This window comes from Bidens hawaiensis, unplaced genomic scaffold (assembly GCF_021521415.1).
Source record: "Bidens hawaiensis isolate Kalapana, Puna unplaced genomic scaffold, B.hawaiensis_p1.1 tig00036037_1, whole genome shotgun sequence".
Taxonomy (NCBI): domain Eukaryota; kingdom Viridiplantae; phylum Streptophyta; class Magnoliopsida; order Asterales; family Asteraceae; genus Bidens; species Bidens hawaiensis.
The window spans coordinates 40,748-66,286 of NW_027505394.1; the positions used below are offsets into that span (position 1 = coordinate 40,748).

General features: G+C 31.0%; 1 protein-coding gene across 1 annotated transcript; it reads left to right on the plus strand.

The window, feature by feature from the left end:
- The first annotated feature begins 616 nt into the window (after nt 1–616).
- On the plus strand, nt 617–25,003 carry LOC143612918 (uncharacterized). Its single transcript, XM_077086775.1, has 23 exons — nt 617–654; nt 12,374–12,533; nt 12,623–12,890; nt 13,027–13,072; nt 13,173–13,300; nt 13,391–13,481; nt 13,567–13,621; nt 13,788–13,963; nt 14,041–14,161; nt 14,255–14,443; nt 14,519–14,593; nt 14,675–14,911; nt 15,677–15,973; nt 16,099–16,435; nt 16,516–16,619; nt 18,355–18,448; nt 20,575–20,775; nt 20,859–21,060; nt 21,401–21,644; nt 23,049–23,649; nt 23,716–24,017; nt 24,071–24,190; nt 24,293–25,003. The coding sequence occupies exons 1-23, from the start codon at nt 617–619 to the stop codon at nt 25,001–25,003; spliced, it is 4,797 nt and encodes a 1,598-aa protein (XP_076942890.1).
- Nucleotides 25,004–25,539: the final 536 nt, after the last annotated feature.

Here is a 25,539-nt window from a genome sequence, read left to right on the forward strand (position 1 = left end):
TTTTGGATATGGAGGCCGACGAGAGAGTTCCTATCATTTTGGGTCGTCCATTTTTACGTACTTCTAGGGCAATCATTGATGTGTTTGAAGGTAAGATCACTCTTAGAGCCGTTGATGATAGTGCTACTTATTTGGCTAAGTCCGTGAGACATCCGAGTGGTCAAGACAGTCTTATCGATCCATGTCACCTAGTTCACTCGATAGAATCATTTATCTCGGGCATGGGCCCTAGTCTTGACGATTCCCATTCGGTGAATAGTAGTGTGAAAAAGGAGCGAGAGGTTTTTAGTTCTCGGGAAATGGTAAAGTGTGTTAGAGAAAGAGGTGGTGGTAAGCGAAAGTTTGAGAAGGTTCGTGGTGTTAAAAAAAGAAGACCAAGATTGATGGATGGGCGGATCGTGATTCAATATCTTTGAGGGCATTGGAGTTCTACCGAGGTGGAGGAAGCTCCACTCGGTCCGCCACGTTATTCGCATAACATGGGTTATTGAGTGAAAACTCAAGTGTAGAGTTTGTAAATTTTCCTTTATTTTAACTTTTATTTTCTTTGTGTCACTAACACTAGTTTTTGTAGCTTCGTTGCGTCGTCGAGTCGTTTCATGGAATTATCACCATCATGGAGAGAGGAATTTACGAGAATTCAAGAGGTGTCAGGTAAGTTTTACACATCAAAATAACTTAAAATGAGCATAACAAATACTTAGTAATTTTCTGGAAAATTTTCTAAGGCAAAAAGGGGCTTAAAAATTCGAAAACTTTTTGTCAATAATGCCCGTCGCGCCGCGCGACGGGATACTTATTCCCCAGCCGCGCGACGCGGAGAGGATGGCCAGGAGGGCGTCGCACGCCGCGACCATCATTACAATGACGGCCGCGCGGCACGGTTGGACTGCACAGCCCATATTTTTTTAATTTTTATTTATATTTTAAGTCGTCCTTATCCTTGCATTGAGGACAATGCAAAATTTTAGTGTGGGGATAGGATATTTGAGTCGTAGTTTAATTTGATTTTGTTTTAAAAAAAATTGAAAATATGTTTTAAAAATGTCCCTTGAATATAGTTTTTTGCGTTAAAGTGTGAGATGATAATATTTATCGGAAATGGGTTTTTCAAACTACTAATAATATGAGATAAATATAACAAAACGCACTTAACTTGGGATGTATCGGTAGGCTAAGCCTTGAAAATGAAAGGGCAATTTGATAAAATGGGTCAGAAATCTCTTGTGGGTAAAGCGTTTTGTCCGTGTAAGATAAGTAATGAAAGGTCGGGCCATACTCAAGCCTCAATTCTTGGTATGAAAAGTGGAAATATTATAAAGTTTGAAAAGTTTAAAATAAAAAATAATTGAATACGTTATCATATGATGCTTGGGTAGGTTTAACGTTAGAGTATGCCATGGAGCCTGTGATATAAATCTTAAACTGCTAGTTTTAATGTTTTACACATCATTGGCGTATTGTTTTATAACCTTAAATCTTGTATTGATGGGATGCACCGGGTCCGGAGACTATGGGTCTGTATGCCGATTATTCATTCATCTGGGTATTCACAATTCCAAATGGGGTTGTGAATATTTCAAATAAAGCTAAAAAAGAGCAAACCCGCAGATTTCTGCCACATAAGTCTTTAAACATGATCACAAAAAGTACAAAAGTACAAATGCATTATAGACTTGATCATCCACGCTGTTAGCCTTGTGGGGTCCCCTTGCTCGCGTCTTATTACCATTAAGAAACGGACCACAAGGGACACACCACATGTAAGCCTTACATATACAATTTTGCATACTCACCTATGGTAATGGTTCAGTGTATTGCTTGATAACGGGGCTATGTCATGTTATGGGGAACACTAGCTATTAATTAATTGAACCTTAATCGTATCTAATGGCTACTTGGTAGACTTTGATGCTTAAGCTTAGGTGGATAAACAATACCCTTGATCGTCTTAACTATTCATAAAAAAAATAGAGAAACAAAAATTTTAAATCTGCTAGTTTTGAGGTTTAAGTCAAGTTGGGGTGGTCTGGTCCGGTAAAAGCTGAAAATAAGCGGGTCTTAATTGTGTAAACCACTGAGTAATATAATTGTCGAATCTTATTTGTCCCGGTAAAGATTAAAGCATGGGTTTAAGTTGACAACAATATCAGTTATCGTGGTTATTTCGTTCTTCTAAGCTTCAAAATTAACTTATATGTTTTTTAAGACCATATTTTCCGATTCTGATCCAACTGCATCAGACTTTTTCAGGGACGAAAAAAGAGTAAGTGTGGGGATATTTGATATACATCTATTTATACATCTCGCATCCCTTGTAAAGTTGTGTCTATTATTTAATGTTTTGAGTTCGGTTTAGTTCGTATTTTGTTAATCGTTTATTATTTAAGGTTTTGAGTCAAGTTTATTTATATTTATGTGCTTTAAATCATTTGGTGTCTTGCATGTTAAGCTTTTTCTATCATTTCATGTGAAGTTTATATTCGTTTTTGCTCGTCAATGGTTACATGATTAGATCACTAATGTTTTGTTATGTTCCTTATATATTTATGGCTTGGAGAAGTAAGGTAAACAAGTTCTAGAAGTTTCTCATCATTTCTTGGAGTTCAAGAAGAAGATTAATCAAGATTCTAAAAGATAAATAATAATATAAAAAAGAAAATTCGAACTTCCCTCATGATGTGCGCCGCGCCGCGCGACTGTGGAGGCCAATGCCCGTCGCGCGGCGCCTAGAGCTTCTGTTCAGCGATTTTCAGCAAATTAAAGGCCCAGCTCGTTATATATATATTATTATAAACCTGGACGAAAAACAACTATTGGCAGCCGATTTTGAGAGGAGAACCAAGGTTTTGAAGGTGTTTTTGAGGCTAGGAATCAAAGAGGATCATAGAGCTTTCAAGGAGGTGTTCAAGGAACAATCAATAAGATTTTTATCGCTCTAACTTTCGTTTCTTGTTCATTTTTTTATCATGCCTTTCCTCTTTGTTTTTAATACTTGTTTAGTATTGTTTTTAATAATGATTCTAGGCTAGAGTTCATGTCTACCTAGGTTTGATGAACATGTTTTGATTTGATTCTTGCTTTGGAAAATTCTTTTGATTATGGATTTCGTTATTTAATTGTAAAGACTTGATTTCACTTTCATGATGCATATGAGTATTTGTTATCTTGATTTATTGTTAACTATTGCTTCACAATGATCTTTTATCTCTTGATTTTGTTCTTTAGATTTAAGGTTCATGTTTAATCATTACTTGGTTTTTTGATTATTATGGTTGAATAGGCCTATTAGATCATAGAAGTTTGTTGATAGTTGGTTAGGATTTTGAAGGTTCTGCTAAATTCCAGTAGCTGTAAGGTGAGGAGTTGTTCATGTGTCTTGGTAAATCGCATTCTAGGATAGATTAGTGGCAATATTCTTGCTTATTATGTTGATCCTTGTTCATGATGTCGTGTTTAGCTTATCAAGTTATCTAGGGTTTAGTGTTTCGTGAGATTGCTTGCTTTAGATACTATTAATTAACCCTATTTGATAACTGTGAGGAAATCAATATAACTGATTACTTAATAATCTAATAATTATTCTTTGGGATTTCGTTTGATTTGGTCAACGGTCCTTTAGGGTTTGTTATATAAATATGTTTAGAAATCAGTTTCCATATCATGTTATTTGTCCATTGCTTGATGATTGTTGATGCATGGGATTCTTACCTAGGTAGATTCCTTCTCTTATTGGTTTCGATCTTGTAATTTATTGCTTGTTCTCGTTTACTTGTTTATTTACTTTCTTAGTTTAATATTAGTTTAAAAACCCCCCTTAAAACATTAATAATAAATAGTCGTGTCGTAAGCCGAGTCTTATTAGTTAATTAACGTAATTTATAGAGTCTTGTGGGTTCGATATTCCGGACTTACTTAGCTTTAATACAATTGACCGGTTCACTTGCCGATATTTTTTGTAGTTGAGTCTTAGGTCTAGTTTTTATTACTTGTTTAATTTAGTTAATATTTAATTGATTGTTTTTAGCACATCAACAATTATTACACGTCTCATGGAATTGTATGGTTTTTATATTATATATATATATATACACTACACGTACAATCTATAGAGGAAGAGACTTGGAGAAGACACTAGAACTTAGGTTATGAAATTTCCCCTAATAATAAATGGACAAGTTGTTTAATTGTTCAAATAATTTTCTTGTATTTCTTGTTACAAATTATGTACTTGACATTGAAATAAATTAATGATAATATTGTCACTTAATAGTTTCACATGTGTTTTGAGCAATCTGAACGTCACACTCAGGCGTTTCCGCTTAAGCGGGGTGTTACATCAATCAATATTACAAAATTGCCCTATCCCTTAACTAATGATGTATTAAAGTCTTTATTGTTTGTTTGAGAATAACCATCATATCAGCAACACTATGATTTAACAATAATCTGCTCGTCAATACATATCATTAGCTGCAAACATGTAAACTCCAATTTGCTCGAACACTTAAAATCCATTTTCCCCAATTTTGAAAACATACGAACCCTAAATTGCTAAATCTAAAATTAAGAAATTGTTACACGAAATTGAACCTTGAAATCTCATTAAAACATCTCACAAACATCAATCTATCAACAATCTATCATAAATTTTAGGGGTGAGCAGAAAACCGAATTAACCGAAAAAACAGAACTGAAGCATCAACCGACGGGTAATTTTTTGCTTTTTGAAAAACTGAATTTTTGGTTTCGATTTGGTTATCCATTAAAAAACCGAATCGAACCGATTGATGGTAATAAAGATTATCAAGATGATGAGGAATGGACTAAACTTTGAAGATAAATTAGATGCTGAATGAAGATTGCGACTAAACTTTTAATGCTTTTTTTAATTGAGAGCTTTGTTGAATTTAAACACTATTTTGCAACTTTGTATTCGTATAGTTTCACATAACCAAAAAACCCGAAAATCGAAAGGCTTGTATATTCAAATAACCAATTACTTCAGTTTTGGTTTGGGTTTTGCCTAATAACCGAACCGAACCGTGCTCAACCCTAATAAATTTCACCAAACTTACAAATCTAGAAAATCAAATATAAACAAGTTCGACCAAAAACGAACCGATAAATGTATATCTGAACGAAATTTGGCATATAAACGTGAAATAAATGTTGAATCTCTGAACTAATCATCAACTCAAACATCAATTCACAATAATCGACTGCAAATCATCAAATCTCATCCAAATATTTGTAATACCCACAAAAACTTCAACGAACTTCAAAGTTTAACGTCCATGGTGGATTCAAGAGTGAATTGAATCAAATTCAGTGTTTAGTCTAAAAGATTCGGTAACCCACTTTGATACCAGTTGGCAGAACCGAGCGTTGGTGAGGTAGCGTGTCGAAACAGTGATAAAGGAGCTCGGTTCAGGATCGATCTACAACTTGTATTCATTCTTGAAAGTTCTATGGACAGATGCGGAGAGTTTGATTTGATTAACAATCAATAATAGGATGAACAATTATAATCAAAACACAATTAGATAGATGTAGTAGTATGATTTCATTAACCGAATGCTTTACAAGAACACTCATACATACATACATACATACATACATACATACATACATACATACATACATAAATGCTCGGCCACCCGGGGAAAGCTCTTCCCCAGGGGGAAACTCTATAATAATAACACATAAAATGAAACACATGACCTAATCATTTATTTATAGTGGTCTTGTACCTTGGTCTTCACTCCATCCGCATTGTGGATTGAAATAATATAAAACCCATTTAATTCACCCGAAATATCTTCAGTTACTCGTTTTATTCCTTGTTAGCTTGCCCTTTATATTTATTATAAATGAGTAACGATTCCATGTGTCGATGTAAACATAAAACCCAACATTTGGCTTAGCATAGAATTTTAGCCGAATTTATACTTTATGTTGCACACCGAAGTAGCTGCACATGCATTGTTTTCTTGTGTGAATTTTTATGATTTTGTGTACATTGGAAATTACAACAAAGGTAGCTTGGTAAACCTAATACCTGTAGCTTACTAGAGCAAAATTTCTATAATTAAACATGGTGATTTGATGTGGTAAAAAAATAGGTTTTTTGAGGATAAATCTTTCTTTTGAATTCAGAATTGTTACGTATGCTTGGTGTTGAGTTTTATGATTAATTTTGCACTATTTGACTTCTTGGATGGTTAGTATATGGTTTGAAACTTAGGAGCTATATTTGCTAAACGTTTAGTCTTATTTGAAAAACCTAGTGGTGGTGAAATGTTAGTCTTGACTACCTTGATGTGCTTATTTATTTTTGTCTTTAATTGTTGTCAAATGTCAATCTTGACTACCTTTTCTTTTCGGAAAATTTGTTTTGAAGTGGCCCGTTTTCCATATTAAACATACTCCTAATTTCTTTCTGCATTCTTCTATTAAGTGTTATGTTCTCTTGGAGTATGTACAATTATCTGTACCTTCTAATCGACATTTTCAAGAATGTTTTCTTCCAAAAGTTTTAGAAAATGACTTTGGAGTATTTTCTTCTTTTTCTATCTTCTCGTAATCTTTCAGTTTCTTTTTCTTCCTTATAAATCTCTCCTTTATTTCTTATAACGTTGTTGATCAGGTATCCGGCTACTTCCATGGCCGAATCAACTGTTTGTGGGATATGGTATCTTACTAGGTCTCTTATCTCTCTTGGTAAGACATATATATATATATATATATATATATATATATATATATATATATATATATATATATATATATATATGAAGAGTTACTTGGAGTAACTAAATGTGCAACTAATCGACAATATTCAAGGAATTTAGTATTATATTCCTTGAGATTTGTACCAACAAATTTTTAAGTCCATAACAGAGTTTGAATATGATCTATCTCATGGATTGGGCAAAAATTCTTTAAAATGAGACTTTTGAATTTCTCCCAGCTTAGATTGCACAATGTTTCTCTACCCTTGGTTTGGATCAGGGTATTCCACCATTCGAGAGCTTCTTTTTTTCAACATTTGAGAAGAATAACATTCGAGAGCTTCTTCACCGGTGCATTTGCTAATGACGATGATTGATTCTTGTTCTTCTAGCCATCTCATAGCGGCTATAGAGCTTAAGCTACATCCCTTGTGAAACTTTAACTTATTTCAAGTTTCATTTCCTAAATTATTATCAGTTGTAGAGCTGTCATAAGTTTCTTCCTTTGAACGAACATATTTGCTTCGACTTCTCTTGTTGTATTTTGACTGACTTTGACTTGTAGAAATATCCTTGAGTGAATCAAGATTTGTAGTAATAGCTTATTTGATCATTTTCAGAATTCCATCCATATATTGGGCGTGAATTTCTTTATTTTCATTGTTAACGTTCTCCTCATTTCCAGTTTTCTTGGTAGGATAGTTCTAAGAGTTTGCGCCTTCTTCTCTTGATACAATAATTTAAAAAGATAAGTCCAATACTCAAGGAATTTAAAACATATCTTTTATTTTTATAATGTAGTTACAAGAGTGCAAAACATTATTACAGCTACACTATTTACAACTACTAAGGTTCTTATTGTCTATTTTTTCCAGCGAATGATTAATTTCTTGATGTTTTTGTCCTCCTTGGTGTTTTTGTCTGTCTCCTTTTCTCTTTCCTTCTCTTTTATCTCCATTTCTTTCTGGATGGTCTCCAAAATAAGGGGGCATTACCTTTCACTATCTGAGGGATTGTTGTTGTGCAATTTGAAGGGTACCTCATGACCATGGTTGTTATTTAGAGGAACACCTTTTGTCCATTCTGAGTAGATGTGGTCCATTTGTCATTGAATTACGCAGGAGGGGGGGTATTAGCTTTAACTACCCTAAAAGTAAGGTTGGAATTTTTTTTCATTTCGTTTAAATTATCTCCGATCGGTTAAAGCAACCAACAATCTTCGTTGAATAATTTATATAATTTCACATGTAGTAGATTGTAGTGGTCATGACTCCCTAACCCATAAAGGTTAATGGGCTCGACCCAAATGTGTTACCAAGAATATATGAATGCACAAACAAGAACAAGGTATGTCTCCCCCTATTACTCAAGCATGTCTTCCCCTAACTGGTTAATTGTAGAACTGATGAGAGAGAATCGAGAGCGATTGAGATTCTCAAAAGAACGAATTTTCTCTCTCCCGGTGTTTATATAGGCTCCACCAAATAGGCTTTACCCGAATTAGAATCCTTGACCCACAACTCTTCACTCAACATCTAACTCATCCAGTTAAGCCCATCAACAAATAGCACGATTACACAATAGATTGTACAATAATACCAAACTCATACCAAATAAAATAACACAACATTAATACTTATATTAATAACCAAGTAAATAATATGAATTGTAATGAGGAAAGTGAATATAGGGTTGTTAGGCATGTAAGTTTATATATAAAACTATCAAAACTACGTCGTTTTAAATTGTGTTTCCATAAATAATTGATTACATTCTTTTTAATTCATATTTACTTCCATTCATTAATATAAAAATGTTAATTATATGTCTAATTCTAAATCATCTTGTTCTCGTAATAACTAATACTGCCAATGAAAAGATTGAATTATATTTTTTTAATTATGTATTAATTTTAACTAGAATTCAACGATTTAGATCATATTTTTATTGTTATTAATTATTTTTAGCATGAGGAAAAGAAACTGTAAAAGGCAATGGTTATTCATACACCTTTTTTTTATATTCATACACCCTATAAAGATTGTATGAATAACACATCCCTTGTAAAACTCTTATCTTCACAAGTTTTTAAGATGATCATGTATAATATCAATTCATTGAAAAGCACTTTTGACATTCCACCTTCAGGCCTATCAATACTTCTAACTTTTATCAAATTAGAAACATTTGTGTCAGCGTTAACTTTTCCTTGAATAGTGATCAGAATGTTGTATGTGAATCATGTCGTACAAAATTATGCTCAAGTGAAGCAAAACATTTACAAAATTGAACGGGTTAACCTGCTATTTTTTTTTTGTCAACTGACAAAGTCGAGAAGCTCCTCAAACTTATCAAAAAAAATTTTATGGTGTAACTCAAAACTATTATTATATGAGAAGTATTCACTGAAATTGGTTCATAACTAAATTTTTTACAATTATACATATATGATACCGAGAATAAATTTTCAATAAATGGAGTGTTCTTGGGTATGTTTTTGCACGTACATTATTTTTTTTATTAAGTTCATTGTTTTTGGAAAAAATTATATTGTGATTTTAATAAAATCAATTTATTTATAATGATACAAGCATAGATGTAATACATTTTTTTATGTATATTATGTATTGCTTTATTTGTAATTTAATTATTTATATTATCTCGTGTTACACGTATTCTAAAGCTAGTATGACATATATATTATATTTTTGACCTTACATCAAGCATTTATTTTGGTAAGGATTATGGTGTCAATAGTTAAAAAAGGAAAAAGTTAAACTGAAAATCATCTTATTGTCACGGAGCTATCCCTTTGACTTCGTGTGGCGTCCGAATGCTAGCCAATCGGTCCGCTCATTATCAGGGCTTGCTGGTTTCGTCCTGCCTTGGAATCATTAGGCGAGCGGCAACAGCTCGCAACCAGCGATGGTTCGTCGTGCAAACACGACTAGGCATGTACGCCTTCATTCCCGCTGAGGTCGTGCCCAATGAAGTCCAAGACGAGCCAAAAAACCCAATACACCACAAATTAAGCATCTCGATCTTCAAATATTTGGTCTGTGATATTTTGCTAACCACCCCCTCACCCGCCGCGGAGAGCGGACACGCATGGATAATTTCTAATTCAAAATAATTTCTAATCCAGTAATTATATATTTTGTACTTCCTAACCCATATAGATCGGGTGTGGACTTGAACATGCGGATGTATGTTTTTAAAGCCATTGATGATGATGCCATGTAATGATTTGTTATTCTAATTTACCAACCGATGCCATATCATCATTACCGACAAACAAACCATTGGATTTGCAGCTGCTGCTTTAAAGAAAGAAAGAAAGGGTAAAACGTCGAACGCGTATCATCGTTTCTTTAGCTTTTGTCCCTCCTTCCCACTATTCCAGAATTTTTTTCTTAAAAGAGTGTTAAGAGGAAAAATATTTATCAAAATGAGGTTTCTTCAAAAGTATTTACCAAACTAGTGTTTTTTAAATAAAAACTTGATTTTCTCACTCCTATTCATTATATGGCATCTATACATAATATTAAAGCAATGAGAAATTTCCACATGTCACCATTCCAGGGTGTCCACATAGGATGCCACCTCAACTCCATGTCACCCATTTCCTTTCTTAAGCATGCCAACTCAACAATTAAACAATATTTAACCCATTTAAGCTTATTTTCTCGCGGGTCTTAGATATCCATTCAACCCATTAACCCGTAAATTCAAATACTATATTTTAGTCTAATTTCGTCTGCTGCCACTATTCAAAAACCCTAATTGCCACTCTAAGCCTCTTATTTCCGGTTAATCTTTCCGATGCAAGGTAAACTTATATAAATTAATTTCCGACAACCTTATTATTTTTTCCGGTTATTCTTTCTTCTAAGCATTTTATGTTTATTTTCATTGTTAACTGATTTTAAAAAAAATCAGTTTAGGTTGTAAATCATATACAGTCATGAAGGTGATATGTGGATATTCTACGTTTTTCCGGTAAGTGTTGCCGGTTATTTTTACCTTTCATGTTTATAACAATGATTTTTTTATATTTGTTTGAATACTTCATTTAACTTTGTTAATCAAAATATGAGATTTCATGGTTAACAACGATATTTGTTATTTACCGGTAAGACATTCAACATTAATATTCTACTTTATAAATTCAGGTTAATGCCAAGATTAATAGATGCTCCTTTCGGTTTTCCGGTATACAATGAACATTCTGACAATATCGTTTTTCCGGTAACACCTTTTAAATTTTCCGTCTTTTAATTATTGTTTAAAAGTCCATAATATAATTATTAATTATCGATTTTTTTATTTCAGGTTATTGTTCGACTCCTCTATACTAATATCACTATTGATGAAGACTTTAGTATCTGTATTTTTATTATTCATTCATATATATATTTACTTTTAATTTTTCAATATTCATGTATTTAAATATTTCAATTTTATATATTTTAGTTAAAAGTTAATAGTATTTGTTTTCCATTTTGTTAATAAATTACACCATTAACTATTACATTAATTAGTTTGACTTTCCTAATTTGTGGACATAACCGAATTTGGTATTATACATTGACTTTCCTCAATTAATACAATTAATTTCATTTATATTTATACACAATGACTTTCCTTAATTTATAAAAAAAAATTGATTTTACAATTATAATTTATTTTTTTACCTCATTTACTATTTGATCATATCAATTCTAATTATAAAATAACATTTAGACATATATGGAACTTTGTCACTAGCATCTATAATAAAATTCTTAAAATTAATTAACCATAATTTATATAATAATAAGTTATCTAAAATTAAATGTTCATAATCTATAAATAATAATACATAATACGGAGTAACAACTTTACTAATTTACCTTTACATTGTAAATCAAGTTATAGAATTTATCTATGATATCTCTATATATTTTTGGTATATGATTTGAATTATAATTTTAATTTATAATAAATATCCATATTAATTGTTTTACTAACATGTTTCCTTTGAATTTCTTTTAATATACGGTCAAAAAGTATCATGGTTCCTATTTAACAGCCTTCCTTTAATTCTGGTGAGTCAATATTGATTCAAATGACATTCATTCTGGTTCTATATGTTTCGACTTGTATTATTCTAATGACATATTATTTTGACAATCCCTTAACTAATTAATGTTACATATATTTTATTTTATTTAAACAATATATGTGACAATTATATTTTGTAACATTAAAAATATTTTAGTCCAAATGAAATATATAAATGTTTCAGGTTATTTTGTAACACTAAAAATATTTTATTGGTTGAACAATATAATTCGCAATTAGTCAAAATCAAGTTGAAACTTTTATATGACGTCCTAATCAATTTGTCTAGAATTATAATTATAATTCCCAATTATTCCAATCATTTCTCTTTATATTTCATTTTACATAAATAACTACATAATTTACACTATATATCCTTTCATTTATTAATCTTTCTCATCACCTTGAGCCATTAGAACCTACATTGTTTTTTTTCATCCAAGTTAATGTCAATTTTACTTTTAATATTTTTGTTTTATCTTTCACATTTTTCATTCATTATACGTTACTAATTAATTTTGTTCTTATTTCTTAAGGTCAATGGAGGCCCAGAAGTTTACTATGTTTCATGAGATTGATGTGCTTAGATCTACTCCATCTACAATTAAGGTAAAAGTGTTGAAGGTTTGGAGTGTCAAGGATAACAATAAACCTAATGATGATTTCTTGATTGAGATGGTTTTTATGGATGAATCGGTAATCTTTAGTTTTACCGTTTATGTTTATGATTTTTTGTCCCTTTTGTTATGGTTCATAATTTGTTGTTTGTTTTTTTAAAAATCCAGGGTAACCGAATGCAGTCTACAGTTTTTAAACAAGATATATTGCATTTTAAACGTTATTTAAACGAGAATGTTGCATTAACTATAGTCAACCCTAGCCTTGGATCTAATGCGTCTAATTACAAGGTTATCGACTGCCCTAATAAGTTAGTTTTAAACTCCAGTACCCATGTTAATCCTTGTAGCCAGTTTGATGGTCCTACATTCGGTTTTAGGTTTTACTCATTCAAGTCAGTTATTGATAAAGAGATCCCGTTGAAAGCTACTATAGGTATTATTTAAATAGTATACTCTTTTTATTATTTATCAACATTTTTTGTATTTCTAATTCTTTAATCCGATGTCTTCCGGATATAATTGGATATGTTGTTCATGTTTTTTTAAATATAACAATTCTAATCTGAGAGATGTAAAAAGAAATGCAAGATTAACTATGGAGGTTTCTAATATCAGGTACATATTTTTCATTAATTTATATGTTAGTTTGTATTAATATTTCTTAATATTGGAACACTATAAAATTTTAGTTCTAATATAAGTTTTTTTTTTACAGCGGTGACAGTGTTTACGTTACTCTTTGGGGGGATTACGTATCACATTTCTCTAAGTATGTTGTTGACCATTTTGATGAATCACATATAATTATTCTCATGCAATTTGGTAGAGTTAAATATCATAAAGGTTTGTTTTTTATTTTTAATATGTAGTTTCTTTTTTATAAGACTTTCTTATTTTAATATCATAATGACTGTCTTGTGTTTAAATTTTTAGAGAAACCGTATGTGTCTAATTCCTATGGTTCTGATGTTACTTGTGTGTTCATCAATGATAGTATTTCTGAGATTGAAGATTATAAGACACGGTAATATTATTAATATATCTCCTGATTTGTTTATTCAATAATTATTTTCTTTGCATTTCTAACTCCTTATAAATTTGTTTTGCAGTTTGTTTGAATTCTTGGACTTCAATGTTGATGGTGCTGTTCGTAGGCCGATTCCTGTAAAATTGATGTCTACTCTTGATGAAGAGTTTCTGATGGCTACATCATTTTTCAACATTTGTAAAATTTGAACTATATTGCAGGTACTTTTAATAATAACATCTAATTATAATTTATAACATTTACCATAAGGTTATTTTATCTTTGTTAATTGATTTATTTCAGCTAAAGATTATTATAGTACTCGGGACCATAAAGGTTGTTTGTCCGGATTCAGAATGGTACTATGTCGGTTGCAATAGTTGTAGTCGTAAGGTGAGCGTGACTGTGGTGGAAGGCGAAGATGTTTATGAATGCAAGAATCAGAGATGTAACACTTTGGGTGTTACACCTACTCCTAGGTATATTGTATATTGTATAAGTAAATATGTTTTAATAATAAATGTTGCTATGTTGTTGATTAAAAAAATTAGTTCAGGTTTAAGATTAAGCTAAGAGTTCAAGATGGCAGTGGTTTTGTTTCGTTGACCCTTTTTGATCGGGATGCCAAACTTATTATCAACAAAACAGCATCTGAATTGATTGCTACTAAAGATGAGGTTATGTTATTATGTATTCATATTCTACTGCTTATTTTTTTATTTATATAAAACATTGTTTATGTAACACATGTTTTTATTATAAATTTTTAGGATGATGTTGGGCATAGTGGATTTCCCAGTGAGTTGAACTGTTTGTTAGAAAAGAAGTTTGCTTTTAAAGTTAAGATTGCCGATTTCAATTTTAGGAATAATGTTGAGGTATACGGTATATCAAAGCTAACAGATGATCAACAAATAATTTCTGCGATTGAGAAAAGACTAATGCCTGAGTTTATAGTGGTAAATTCATCTGCCTTTAACTTGTATCAACTACATTATTGCCTTATGTTTTAATTTTTTGTATTATATTTGTAGCCTTCTGATTCCGGATCTCTAACTTTTGAAAATTCTTTAACTGATCTTCAATCTACAAGCTCTGCTTCTTTAAAGGTTTTTTCCACTTCTATATACTTTACATTATTATTTTTTTTTTGGTTTGTTTTTATATTGTTTACACCTTTTTTTTGACAGATTTATGAGAATGGGGATAACAAGACTCCAGTTTCTTATCGTTTGGTTGATAATGAAGTGAATGAGATCAAGTTGTCAAGTAGTGATTCAGATGACAAACTGAAGCGTAAGCTTGTGGATGTTTTTGAGGGTGATCAACCATCGGGATTTTCTTCTACTAAGTCGAAGATAAGCGATGTTCAAGATGATTCTAAGTTAACAAGACTTCATTTTGGTGGTGTTTTTGAAGACTTTATTGTTGGGTTTTTATTGTGTTTACATACATTTCTTATTTATGATTGTGGTTTTTAATTTCTTTATATTATCCTTAACCTTATTTTTATTCTTTTGTTTATTGCAACTCATATATTTTAGTTTAATTTTATTATTTTATGTTTTTAAAAATTTAATTCTTTAAATTTTGGATTACATAATTCAATATTGACTATAAAAAATGTATTCAATATTGACTATAAAAATGTAATTACCTTCTACAAATATTAAAGTTTAAGATGAATATAAATATCATATATATGCTATCTAGGTTATAATATTATATTCCAATATTAAAATATGATGTTTATATTCTCAAGAAACCCGTTTACCAATTGGTTACCCGGGTCAAACCGACTTTTGGTATCATTTATAACTAATTTTAAATTCTTTTTACTCTATTTCAACAATCCAATCAATATAAAAAAAACTCTCGTTTTTCTTCCGTGTTTTGAAAGTAAGTTGGTTACTTCAACCCTAATTAGTGTTTGATTTTGTTCCCAAACAATCTATATTATTAGATTCTTCGTGATTAGTACACATATTGTTCATCATTTACTTGAATTTCATATATTTGTTTTTATTACTGTAAAGCTAATTACCAATAATATTGCCCTGCATTAGCCGTGTTTAATCAACCATTCGTTGAACATATTGTCAGTATCTACAAGTTAAAAGTTATCGTTATTATCATGTACTTCAAATTTTTAGGTTAATCTATGCTAACAGAGTTTCTGTTTTATTTTATAGAAAATTCCCAAAGATTATTTTAAACTTCTTTTTCCTCATGAGTCTGTCCATGAGACCATTAGCATTACACATCTAAATCAAGAGTGGAGTGTTGATATTGATCTAAGCTTTGATAAGTATGCATTTGGCAATGGATGGTTCCCATTTGTAAAAGACAACGGTTTCGGATTTGGTGTTGTTTTTGTTTTCTTTCCCACTCAGCCACACGAGTGGAGATTGTTATATGTTCCAGAACATACGGATTGGGAGCATAAGGTTTTTAATGTCTATGTCTCTTATCAAACAATGAATAAGTTGGTATGTTAAAGCGTATTTTTATTCTTACTTAATATCAGTTTTAAATTTTTATATATTTATTTTTTTATTTCTTAAAATTGTCTTTTACAGTATTTTTAACAAGGTTTTATAAATTTGTATGTCAGCAATTAAAAGATGATCAGCTTGTACGTTATCTTCCATATCTGAATCGTGGAAGGTCATCTACCAATTGGGATGTTTCTGCAGCTGATGGAAGTAGATGGACTCTTGTGTTTAAAAGTTTCAAAAGCAGTATTCCTGGATACGCATTTGTTGGTGAATGGCCCAGTTTAGCAAGGCATGTTAACTTACAAGTTAATGATTATCTTGTGTTTTTACCGGTTGATCGCAATACTCTCAGGTTATATGTCTTTAATAGTCGTGGTGTGGAACGGACACAGTTTGTTCAACAAAATAATATTGTTGGTGGGTCAGAAAATGTTGATATAGTTACTGTTTCAGGTTAATTTCCCAATATTCACATAATTTGTGTATCAAAATATAATTATTTGTTAACTTTTGTTCTATGTTTTTATTATTAGATGATGATAGCTTTGGTGTTGTTGATACAGAAGGTGAGCATGTTTGGATTCAAGATGAGGATGTCAGTGACAATTTTCTTGAAGTTGTTATTAGGGATCGTTTGGTAATTTTTTTTCCATGTCATAAATTGGTTATGGTATACATACGTTTTTTATATTCAAGTATGTATTATTATAAACACTAAATACTTTTGTTTATATATTTTACAGCGTTTCAATTTGCACATGACAATGGATTATATAAAGAGACTAGGTTGGTGTTGATAAACCCAAATAGTGAAGATGTGATGACTAGAATCCACATTGAATGCAATCATGGTAATTACAAGTTTAGAGTTCATAACTGACCAGAATTTGTTCGTCTTAATTCACTCGATTTGGGGAAGAAATGTCTACTCGAGTACAACCGTCCAACTCATTCTCTGATCCTGTCACAAGTATTTGAATATGTTTTAAACAAGCTTTTGTGGTATCCATTTTTGGGTTCAAGAATATTATGTTTTGGTTGTTTAAGTTCTGATACAATTGACACTTTGTGTTTGTTCAGTTTAATATCTTTTGTTAATTATTATGTTTAAACTTAACATATTTTATAAAATCTATGTTTATCATAATTTGTTCGTCATACATGTTGTCATGTTGATGTTGTTCAAAACGTATCATAAATGTTATAGTATCTTATGTTTAGTAGTATATATTAATTTTATATTAAATTAACTTATTTACTAGATGTTTTACATATTAATAGTTTATGTTTAAATGTTTTAGTATAACTAACAAATAAATGTGTTTTATTTGTTAATTTGTTTTGATTCTTCTAGAATGTAGTTTTCATTTTCAATAACCACCCCTCTTATATTCATTTTATGTTAATTTGCATTCTAACAAAATTGCTGCCTATTACCTAAGTTAGAATATTGTTTTAAAAAGTGTTATAAATCCCTAATCATCTTTTAGGTTTAACATATTCTTTATCATTCTTCCTGCCGTCATTCATGTATGTATCCATCCCTTAATTTCTAATTTACTACTTATAATGTATAATTTAATTTTAACTATTTTTATAGAAGTTGTATTTCTTAGATTAATCCGTTAATAACTACTATTTTAAATTTATATTATTTTGTTTCATGTAGAGAGATTATTTTTGTAATGACAACTTCTTTTCTTATGCTTATCGAAGATCCGAAATTTCCTATTCAGGTATTCTTAAAATTCTATGATAATATTTTTGTCTAAACGTTCAATATCTAATTGCTGTAAATCTTAATTTTGTTATTAGTAAATTCCAAAAGAATTTATCTTGCAAAATTCTTTGATGTTTAACCTGTTTCCTAAAACAGTTGAAATTGAACATTACAAAGTATCATCGAAACTGGAGTTAAAAAAGAATGAAAAAACAGTTTGTTTGGGTGATGGAGTTACTGATCTAATGTGTTCTTTGAAGATTCGTCCTTATCAGAGGCTTATTTTTATTTTATTTGAAGATGAAAGTAAATGGTTAGTTAGAACTCCTTCCAAGAAGGCAACTTCTACTGGGCATCGATAGGCATTTGTTTTATACGATCATAATAGAATGAATGATAAATTGGTAGAATTCAATTTATTTGTTTTTTAATTAATAGTCAGTGATAGAAAAATGTATATTAAAATGGTTTAAACATATATTATGCTTTTCTATTTTCCTAACAGGTTGTTTCAAAGAAGAACATTGAATCCTAGTTTCAAGACGCGCTTCAAATCGGAGTAATTAAGTTCGTTTTTTATCATAACCATTAATGGGAGATAAATTTTAAATTTTATAAAAAACACTACTTATTTGGTGACGGTTGGAAACAGTTGGTTCAAGATTTGGCTTTCAGAGATGGTTACGTTCTTTGGTTAAAGTATGTCTACACGTCTACTGTTGATTTAAGAGTGTATGACAAGAACGGTATTCCTTTATTGTTTCCACATTTACCACCAATTGTTTTTCATCAATTATCAAATCTCAATACACATGGTGAACATACTGTGGACTCTCCATATTGTGAATCAGTAGTTGGTTATTCTCACAATCCCGTTATAGATCATGGTAATAATAATAAGGCTGGAAACTCTAATTGTTATTTAGAGTTCCATAAGGAGATTGAATATCGTATGGTAATAAATTTTATATGTTTGAAAACTATTTTGTTATATGTTTGTTACTTTAAATTTAAATTAACCATATTAAGTTTCTAATTTATTTTGTTTTTAATATGCAAGTGACTACCTGCTGAAGTTGGTAGACTGGTGAATCTGAAAAGAAGGCGATGAATTAAGTTCAGGAGTTTGGCAGGCAATGAAACAATCTTTAAAGTTAAAAACAGAGGAGAAAACGAGAAGGGTCGCTTTACGTTAATTGGATGGAATGATTACGTAATCAACAATCGATTATGTTTTGGCAAGATTTTAGTTATTCGTTATTACAAGAATGATGTTGCTTTGGTTGTTCTTAAAGTTATTTAGTTATGATGTTTGGTTTTCATTTTTAATTTTATTAATTTCGACTGTATTAAAACTTTAATGTAAGAACATTTATCTTTATTTATTTTGTTTGCTTTAGAAATAATGTGTTTATGTATTTTTATTTTTTTCATTTTTCATTCATTCATGTTTATACCAAATATTTGTCAACATAATCATAATCATGATAACCATAATCTTTTGTATAACCATAACCTATGTAAATGTAAAATTTATGTTATTCATACTTTTTTTAAACCTGGTCAAAATAGATTAATAATAAACTATTAACTTACATTAAACTTAATTATGATTTCCTAAAGATATTCATAATTGAAATTTATATCATATTCCCTAATTTAAGATTCTTTCCATTTTGTGACATTAATTACATTTTAATTTAGTTTTAATTAATATTATAAATTCCTTAAATACTTATTCATAAATTTTTCCTCTATTAACCATTTTCTATGATTTGTCAACATATCTTCCACCATTTTTTTACATTATTCGTATAATCATGTCTTCATCTTCTAAGAAACGTAAAACTGTTCTCTCCACTTCAAAGAGCAATAACTACGATCCAACTGGTATTTCAGTCTTTGTTCATATTTGTATCAACTCAGTCGATTGTTTTTTCATTTAAACGGAATTCTTTATGTTTTATGTAGGTAATCTTCCAAGAGACCCATTGCCTGATGTTTCCAATACAACCCAGTCAAATAATGTTCAAAATGTTCATTCAAATCCACCTACCACATTTTTTTAACGGATACTCATATCCAGTATATCATTCCATTCAATACGGTAATATCTCGAGGCGTCAACATTTTAATATTAATTTTAACAATTTTTAATTTGGTTGTTTTGTAATATTAATGTTTTCATTTACTTTGAATTAATCTATTTTCGTATCCTATGTTTGTTGAAATAAAGGTCAACCTCAAATCGGCCAGTTAGGTAACGTTTTAAGCAATACACCTGTTAGTATATCTCAAAATTACACATCAAATAACTATTAATCAAAAAACGGTTCAAGCAAGTTTTATATATATTATATTTATAATATATTTGTAAATTTATCTATACTACATTATTGGACTTATTTTAAAATTATAAACGCAGATTCAAACATTAGAACCCGTACTCCGTATGAAGTTCAAAGGAGTTGTGTTACTACAATTCACAAAGGGAAGGAAAACTTATTTCCATCAACACTACCAAGCGTAAACAATAATTCCCTAAATAACCAACGTTCGTTTCTCTTTTTGTCATTCATAAGTATTCTAATTCTCTAGCTACTGTTATTTTCATTATTCATTTTTCATTATATTTATATTATAAATATATTTCCAGATGATACTTCTACGCAACTTGGTAGTTTTTATTCTTCAAATCGAAAACAAAGAAAGCAAATTGTAGATGGTAAACGTGATAAATTAAAACACTCCTTAAACCAAGCTTCTCAAACAATGTCGTCTTCTTCAAGTAAAACCTTTTTTCTTTTAGTCATACATTTGTAATATTAATCTATTTGTTGTTTTATTAGTTATAAAATATTGTTTTTAACAGGTTGTGTTATTTCATCTAACATCATCCCTAATCCAACATCAAATTTTAGCGGTTCTGTTTCAAACTACATAAAATCTGGAAGTACGTCATCAAAAAGGCGTGTTGGAAGACCAAGGAAAACAACCAATACTACTCCTATACTTATGCAGCAGTTAAACGATTTTGAGTTTGTTGTATATGTTTTTAAAGGCATATCAACAGGTTATTATTTAATACATTATATAATTTTACATTAAATATTATAAATCTTGGTCATAAACTTATATGTCTCATTTATTGTATAGATTACGCTGATCATGGTGATCAAAGTTTCAAATGTGAGTCTTGCAACGCGTGCTTGTGGGAAATTGAATCTAGGAGAGGAAAAAAAAGTGTCGATACAACGTTCTCTTTATGTTGTCGCAATAGAAATGTTAAACTTCCTGATTTAAAGCAACCTCATGAAACTTATGTAAAGTTATTTTGTGGCGAAGATCCTCTAAGCAAGTATTTTTTGCAAAATATTAGACGATTCAATTCTATGTTCTCCTTTACATTAATGGGTGGAAAAATTGACAATTCCATTAATAGAGGAAACGCTCCTTACACGTTTAGACTTAGCGGAGAAAATTAACATTCTATAGGAAGTCTTCTTCCCTTTGATGGTAACAAACCTCAGTTTGCTCAACTATACATTTATGATACGGAGAACGAAATATCAAACCGACAATGAATTTTTGGGTAAGGCTTACTTTTAAACATTATATGTTTTTCATTTTAAAACAATTACCGTTTTATCATATATTTCCTTTATATTAATGTTAAAGTTTATTTGTTTGTCTTACAGTGAATCATCTTCAGATGCCGACAATTACGAAAATTATATTATTAATTATCTCAAGGAAATTTTAGACTCACAAAATCCATTGGTTCAGGCATATCGTATGGTACGTGATACTTTTAAAGAAAATCCTCAGATTGATTTTAAGCTCCGCATTGTTGGAACAAGGATATATGATGCTAGGACTTATAACTTACCAACGGCCTATGAGGTTGCCGCTCTTATTGTTGAAGATATTGGTGATGCAATGGCAAGAGAGATATAATAGTTAACTCCAGGTCTGGTGGTCTTCGACGAAATAGTGAATTTCATCCTTCTTATACTCCTCTACAATTTCCTTTGCTTTATCCTTTTGGTGAGGATGGTTATAAGGTAGACATTCCTCATAGGAATGTCGATCCTTCGTCTACGGCTGCCCGTAAGAAGTGCACGATGCGAGAGTTCTTTGCATATAGGTTACAAGATAGGCCGAACCAATTCTCACTACCCTTAAATGGAAGAAGGCTTTTTCAACAGCTTTTGGTTGACAAATACACCATGGTTGAGAGTCAAAGGTTGCATTTTATACGTGGAAAACAGAGTGAACTTAGGTCTGACACCTATGAGAGCCTTTGAAACCTTAAGACGGCAGAAAATTCAGATGTTTCAACATCAGGGCAGCGTGTAATTCTTCCGTCATCTTTTACTGGTGGAAGTAGATATATGATGCAAAATTACTTGGACGCTATGTGTCTTTGTAGATGGTACGGTTATCCAGATTTTTTTCTTAACCATTACGTGCAATCCCGGTTGGCCAGAACTCAAACGTTTTTTAAATGATACCAATTTAAATTCTGAAGACAGGCCAGATATACTATGTCGGATTTTTAAAATGAAGCTTGATTCAATGATTAAGTTGTTGAAGGATAAGGCTTTGTTTGGAAAAATTAAAGCAGGTTCGGTTCCCTATTTAATTTTTTTTCTTCGTATTTTATTTACTGTTTGTTAAAGATATTAATTTTATTTAATTTTTGCTAATTTATTTGTTTGATTCCAAATGCAACCGTTTACACAATTGAGTTTCAGAAACGTGGTCTGACTCATGCCTATATTTTCCTATTCATTGTTCCAGAGAATAAAATTCACAATCCGTCACATATAGATAATTTTATTTCAAGTGAAATTCCTGACAAGGTCACTGAACCAAACCTATACCAGCTTGTGTCAGATCATATGCTTCATGGTCCTTGTGGTGAGGCTAATCCGAGCTGTAGCTGCATGATTGATAGAGAATGTTCAAAAAATTTCCCAAAACGATTTCAAAATGAGACAAGTATAGATTCCAAAGATTTTATAAAAGAAGAGACAATGGACGTTACGTTGTTAAGAAAGGTATAAATCTAGATAATAGAAGTGTTATGCCTTACAACAAAATTCTTTTACGAAAGTATCAAGCCCATATAAATGTCGAGTGGTGCAATCAAGAAGGATCAATCAAGTATTTGTTTAAATATATAAATAAGGGTCCAGCTCGAGCTACAATTTCCCTTGTCCAAAATAACACCGCCGACAATGAAGATCCTCAAGTAGATTAGATTAAAGCTTTTTACGATTTTAGATATCTTTCTGCATGTGAGGCTGCTTGGAGAATATTTGCTTTTGATGTTCATTACAGGTCCCGGCTGTTACGAGACTTCCTTTCCATTTACCTGGTCAACAACAAGTAATTTATGGCCTCGAGAAAGATATTGAAGATGTTCTTACCAAGACTTCCAATTCAGTTTCAATGTTTACTGGTTGGATGGAAGAAAATAGAAACTACGAGCATGCAAGGAGGCTATCATATGCTGAGTTTCCAACACAGTTTGTATGGAAAAAAACATCACCACCAAAATGGGTAGAAAGGCAAAGTGGATTTGCTATTGGTAGAATTCATGCTGTTCCCGCATCATTTGATGAGACATACTACTTAAGAATACTTTTAAACAAGGTTAAAGGACCTAAATGTTTTGAAGATATTCGAACAGTAGATGGTTTTGTTTGTGATTCTTTTAGAGATGCATGTTATAGAAGAGGGATTTTAGATGATGATAAGGAGTACATAGAAGCAATTGAGGAAGCAAGCCATACCACAAACGGATATTATCTAAGAAATTTGTTTGCAACAATGCTTATTGCATCCTCCTTATTAAGACCTGATTACGTTTGGGATAATACATGGCATTTTTTAGTCGACGGGATTCTTTATCATCAACAAAAGAAACACAAGAATCCAGGTTAGTTTTGTTATATGTGTGAACTTGTCTTTTTGTAGTTTAGTTTAAGGTAGATTTTTTTTTCAGGTTTGTCTCTTAGTGACGAGCAACTGAAGAACTTGGCATTACTTCAGATTGAGGAGTTTTTGGTATCAAACAATTCATCTCTACGTAGGTTTTCACACATGTCGTTTCCAGATCAGGAATTTGTGTCTACGCCAATGAATCCTCTTATGATGGAAGAATTATCTTATGATAAGGATTCTTTGTCAAATGATTTTAAGCTTTTGTGCACATCTCTAATTGATGAACAAAAAAGTGTTTACAATGAAATATTCAACTCCGTGAAACGTAAAAAAGGTGGTGTTTTTTCGTGTATGGTTACGGCGGTACTGGCAAAACATACTTATGGAAAACTTTATCTGCATCAATTCGGTCTAAGGGAGAAATTGTTCTTAATGTTGCTTCAAGTGGAATATCATCTTTATTATTAGAAGGCGGTAGAACGGCTCATTCAAGATTCCTTATTCCAATCAATCTTACCGAGGACTCCCAATGTCAGGTAACTATTATAAATTTCATTAAGTCTAGATTATTTCACATTTAAATTTATGTTTTTTAATTATTTTATTGAATATAATGTTTACATATTCAACATTTTCAGGTTAAGGGAAATACAGATGTTTATGACTTATTGAAGAAAACATCATTAATAATTTGGGATGAAGCTCCCATGATTCATAAATATGCATTACAAGTGTTGGACATAACCCTAAAAGATGTTATGAACATTGATTTGGGTAACACTTCTGGATCATTGTTTGGAGGTAAGGTAGTTGTTCTTGGTGGTGATTTTAGACAGATTTTACCTATTGTACAGAATGGAACAAGAAACGATTGTGTGAACGCCACAATTAGTTCTTCTTACATATGGTCAAATTGTAAGGTTTTGAAACTAACTAAGAACATGAGGTTGACTGTTGGTTCTCAAATGTCAAATACTTTAGAGATTAAACAATTCGCTGATTGGTTGTTGGATATTGGTGAAGGTAATCTTGGTGGTCCTAATGATGGTGAAGCAACTATATCAATTCCAGAGGATCTTCTAATAAAAGATTCCCTTGATCCTATGTCTGATTTAATAGACTTTGTTTATCCTTCTATGTTAGATAGGTTTAATGATCTTACTTACTTTCAAGAATGGGCGTTGCTTGCTCCCTTAAATGATGTGGTTTATGAGATTAATGATTGTATGTTAGCGTATTTTCCTGGTCAAGAAATGGAGTACTTAAGTTCAGATAGCATCGACGAGGTTGAAAGTGTATCTGAGGATTTGATCCCACGTTGTACTCTCCTGATTTTGTTAATGGTATAAAGATGTCCGGAATGCCAAACCATCGTTTGTTACTTGAGGTTGGAGTTCCTATTATGTTACTACGGAATATTAATCAGAAAAAAGGGTTGTGCAATGGAACTCGACTACAAGTTGTTAGTTTGGGTAAACGCGTCATTGAAGCTAAGGTTGTTTCTGGTACTAATATTGGATTTCGTACTTTAATTAGCAGAATAAGTCTTAAACCGTCTGATAAGAAGCTTCCATTCAAGTTAAAGAGAAGACAGTTTCCTATATCGGTTTGTTTTGCAATGACTATAAATAAAAGTCAAGGACAATCTTTAGCGCGTGTTGGATTATATTTAAAATACCCAGTTTTTACACATGGCCAACTTTATGTTGCTTTGTCTAGAGTGAAGACTCGCGAAGGTATTAAGATTGTTTTATTAGATAAGGAATCCAAATTGATTAGTGAAACCAAAAATGTTGTGTATAATGAAATATTTGGAAACCTTCGATGAATTTTTTGACAATACTTTTTTGTTTACGTTTGTATCTTTTTAAATATGTTTAAGGTT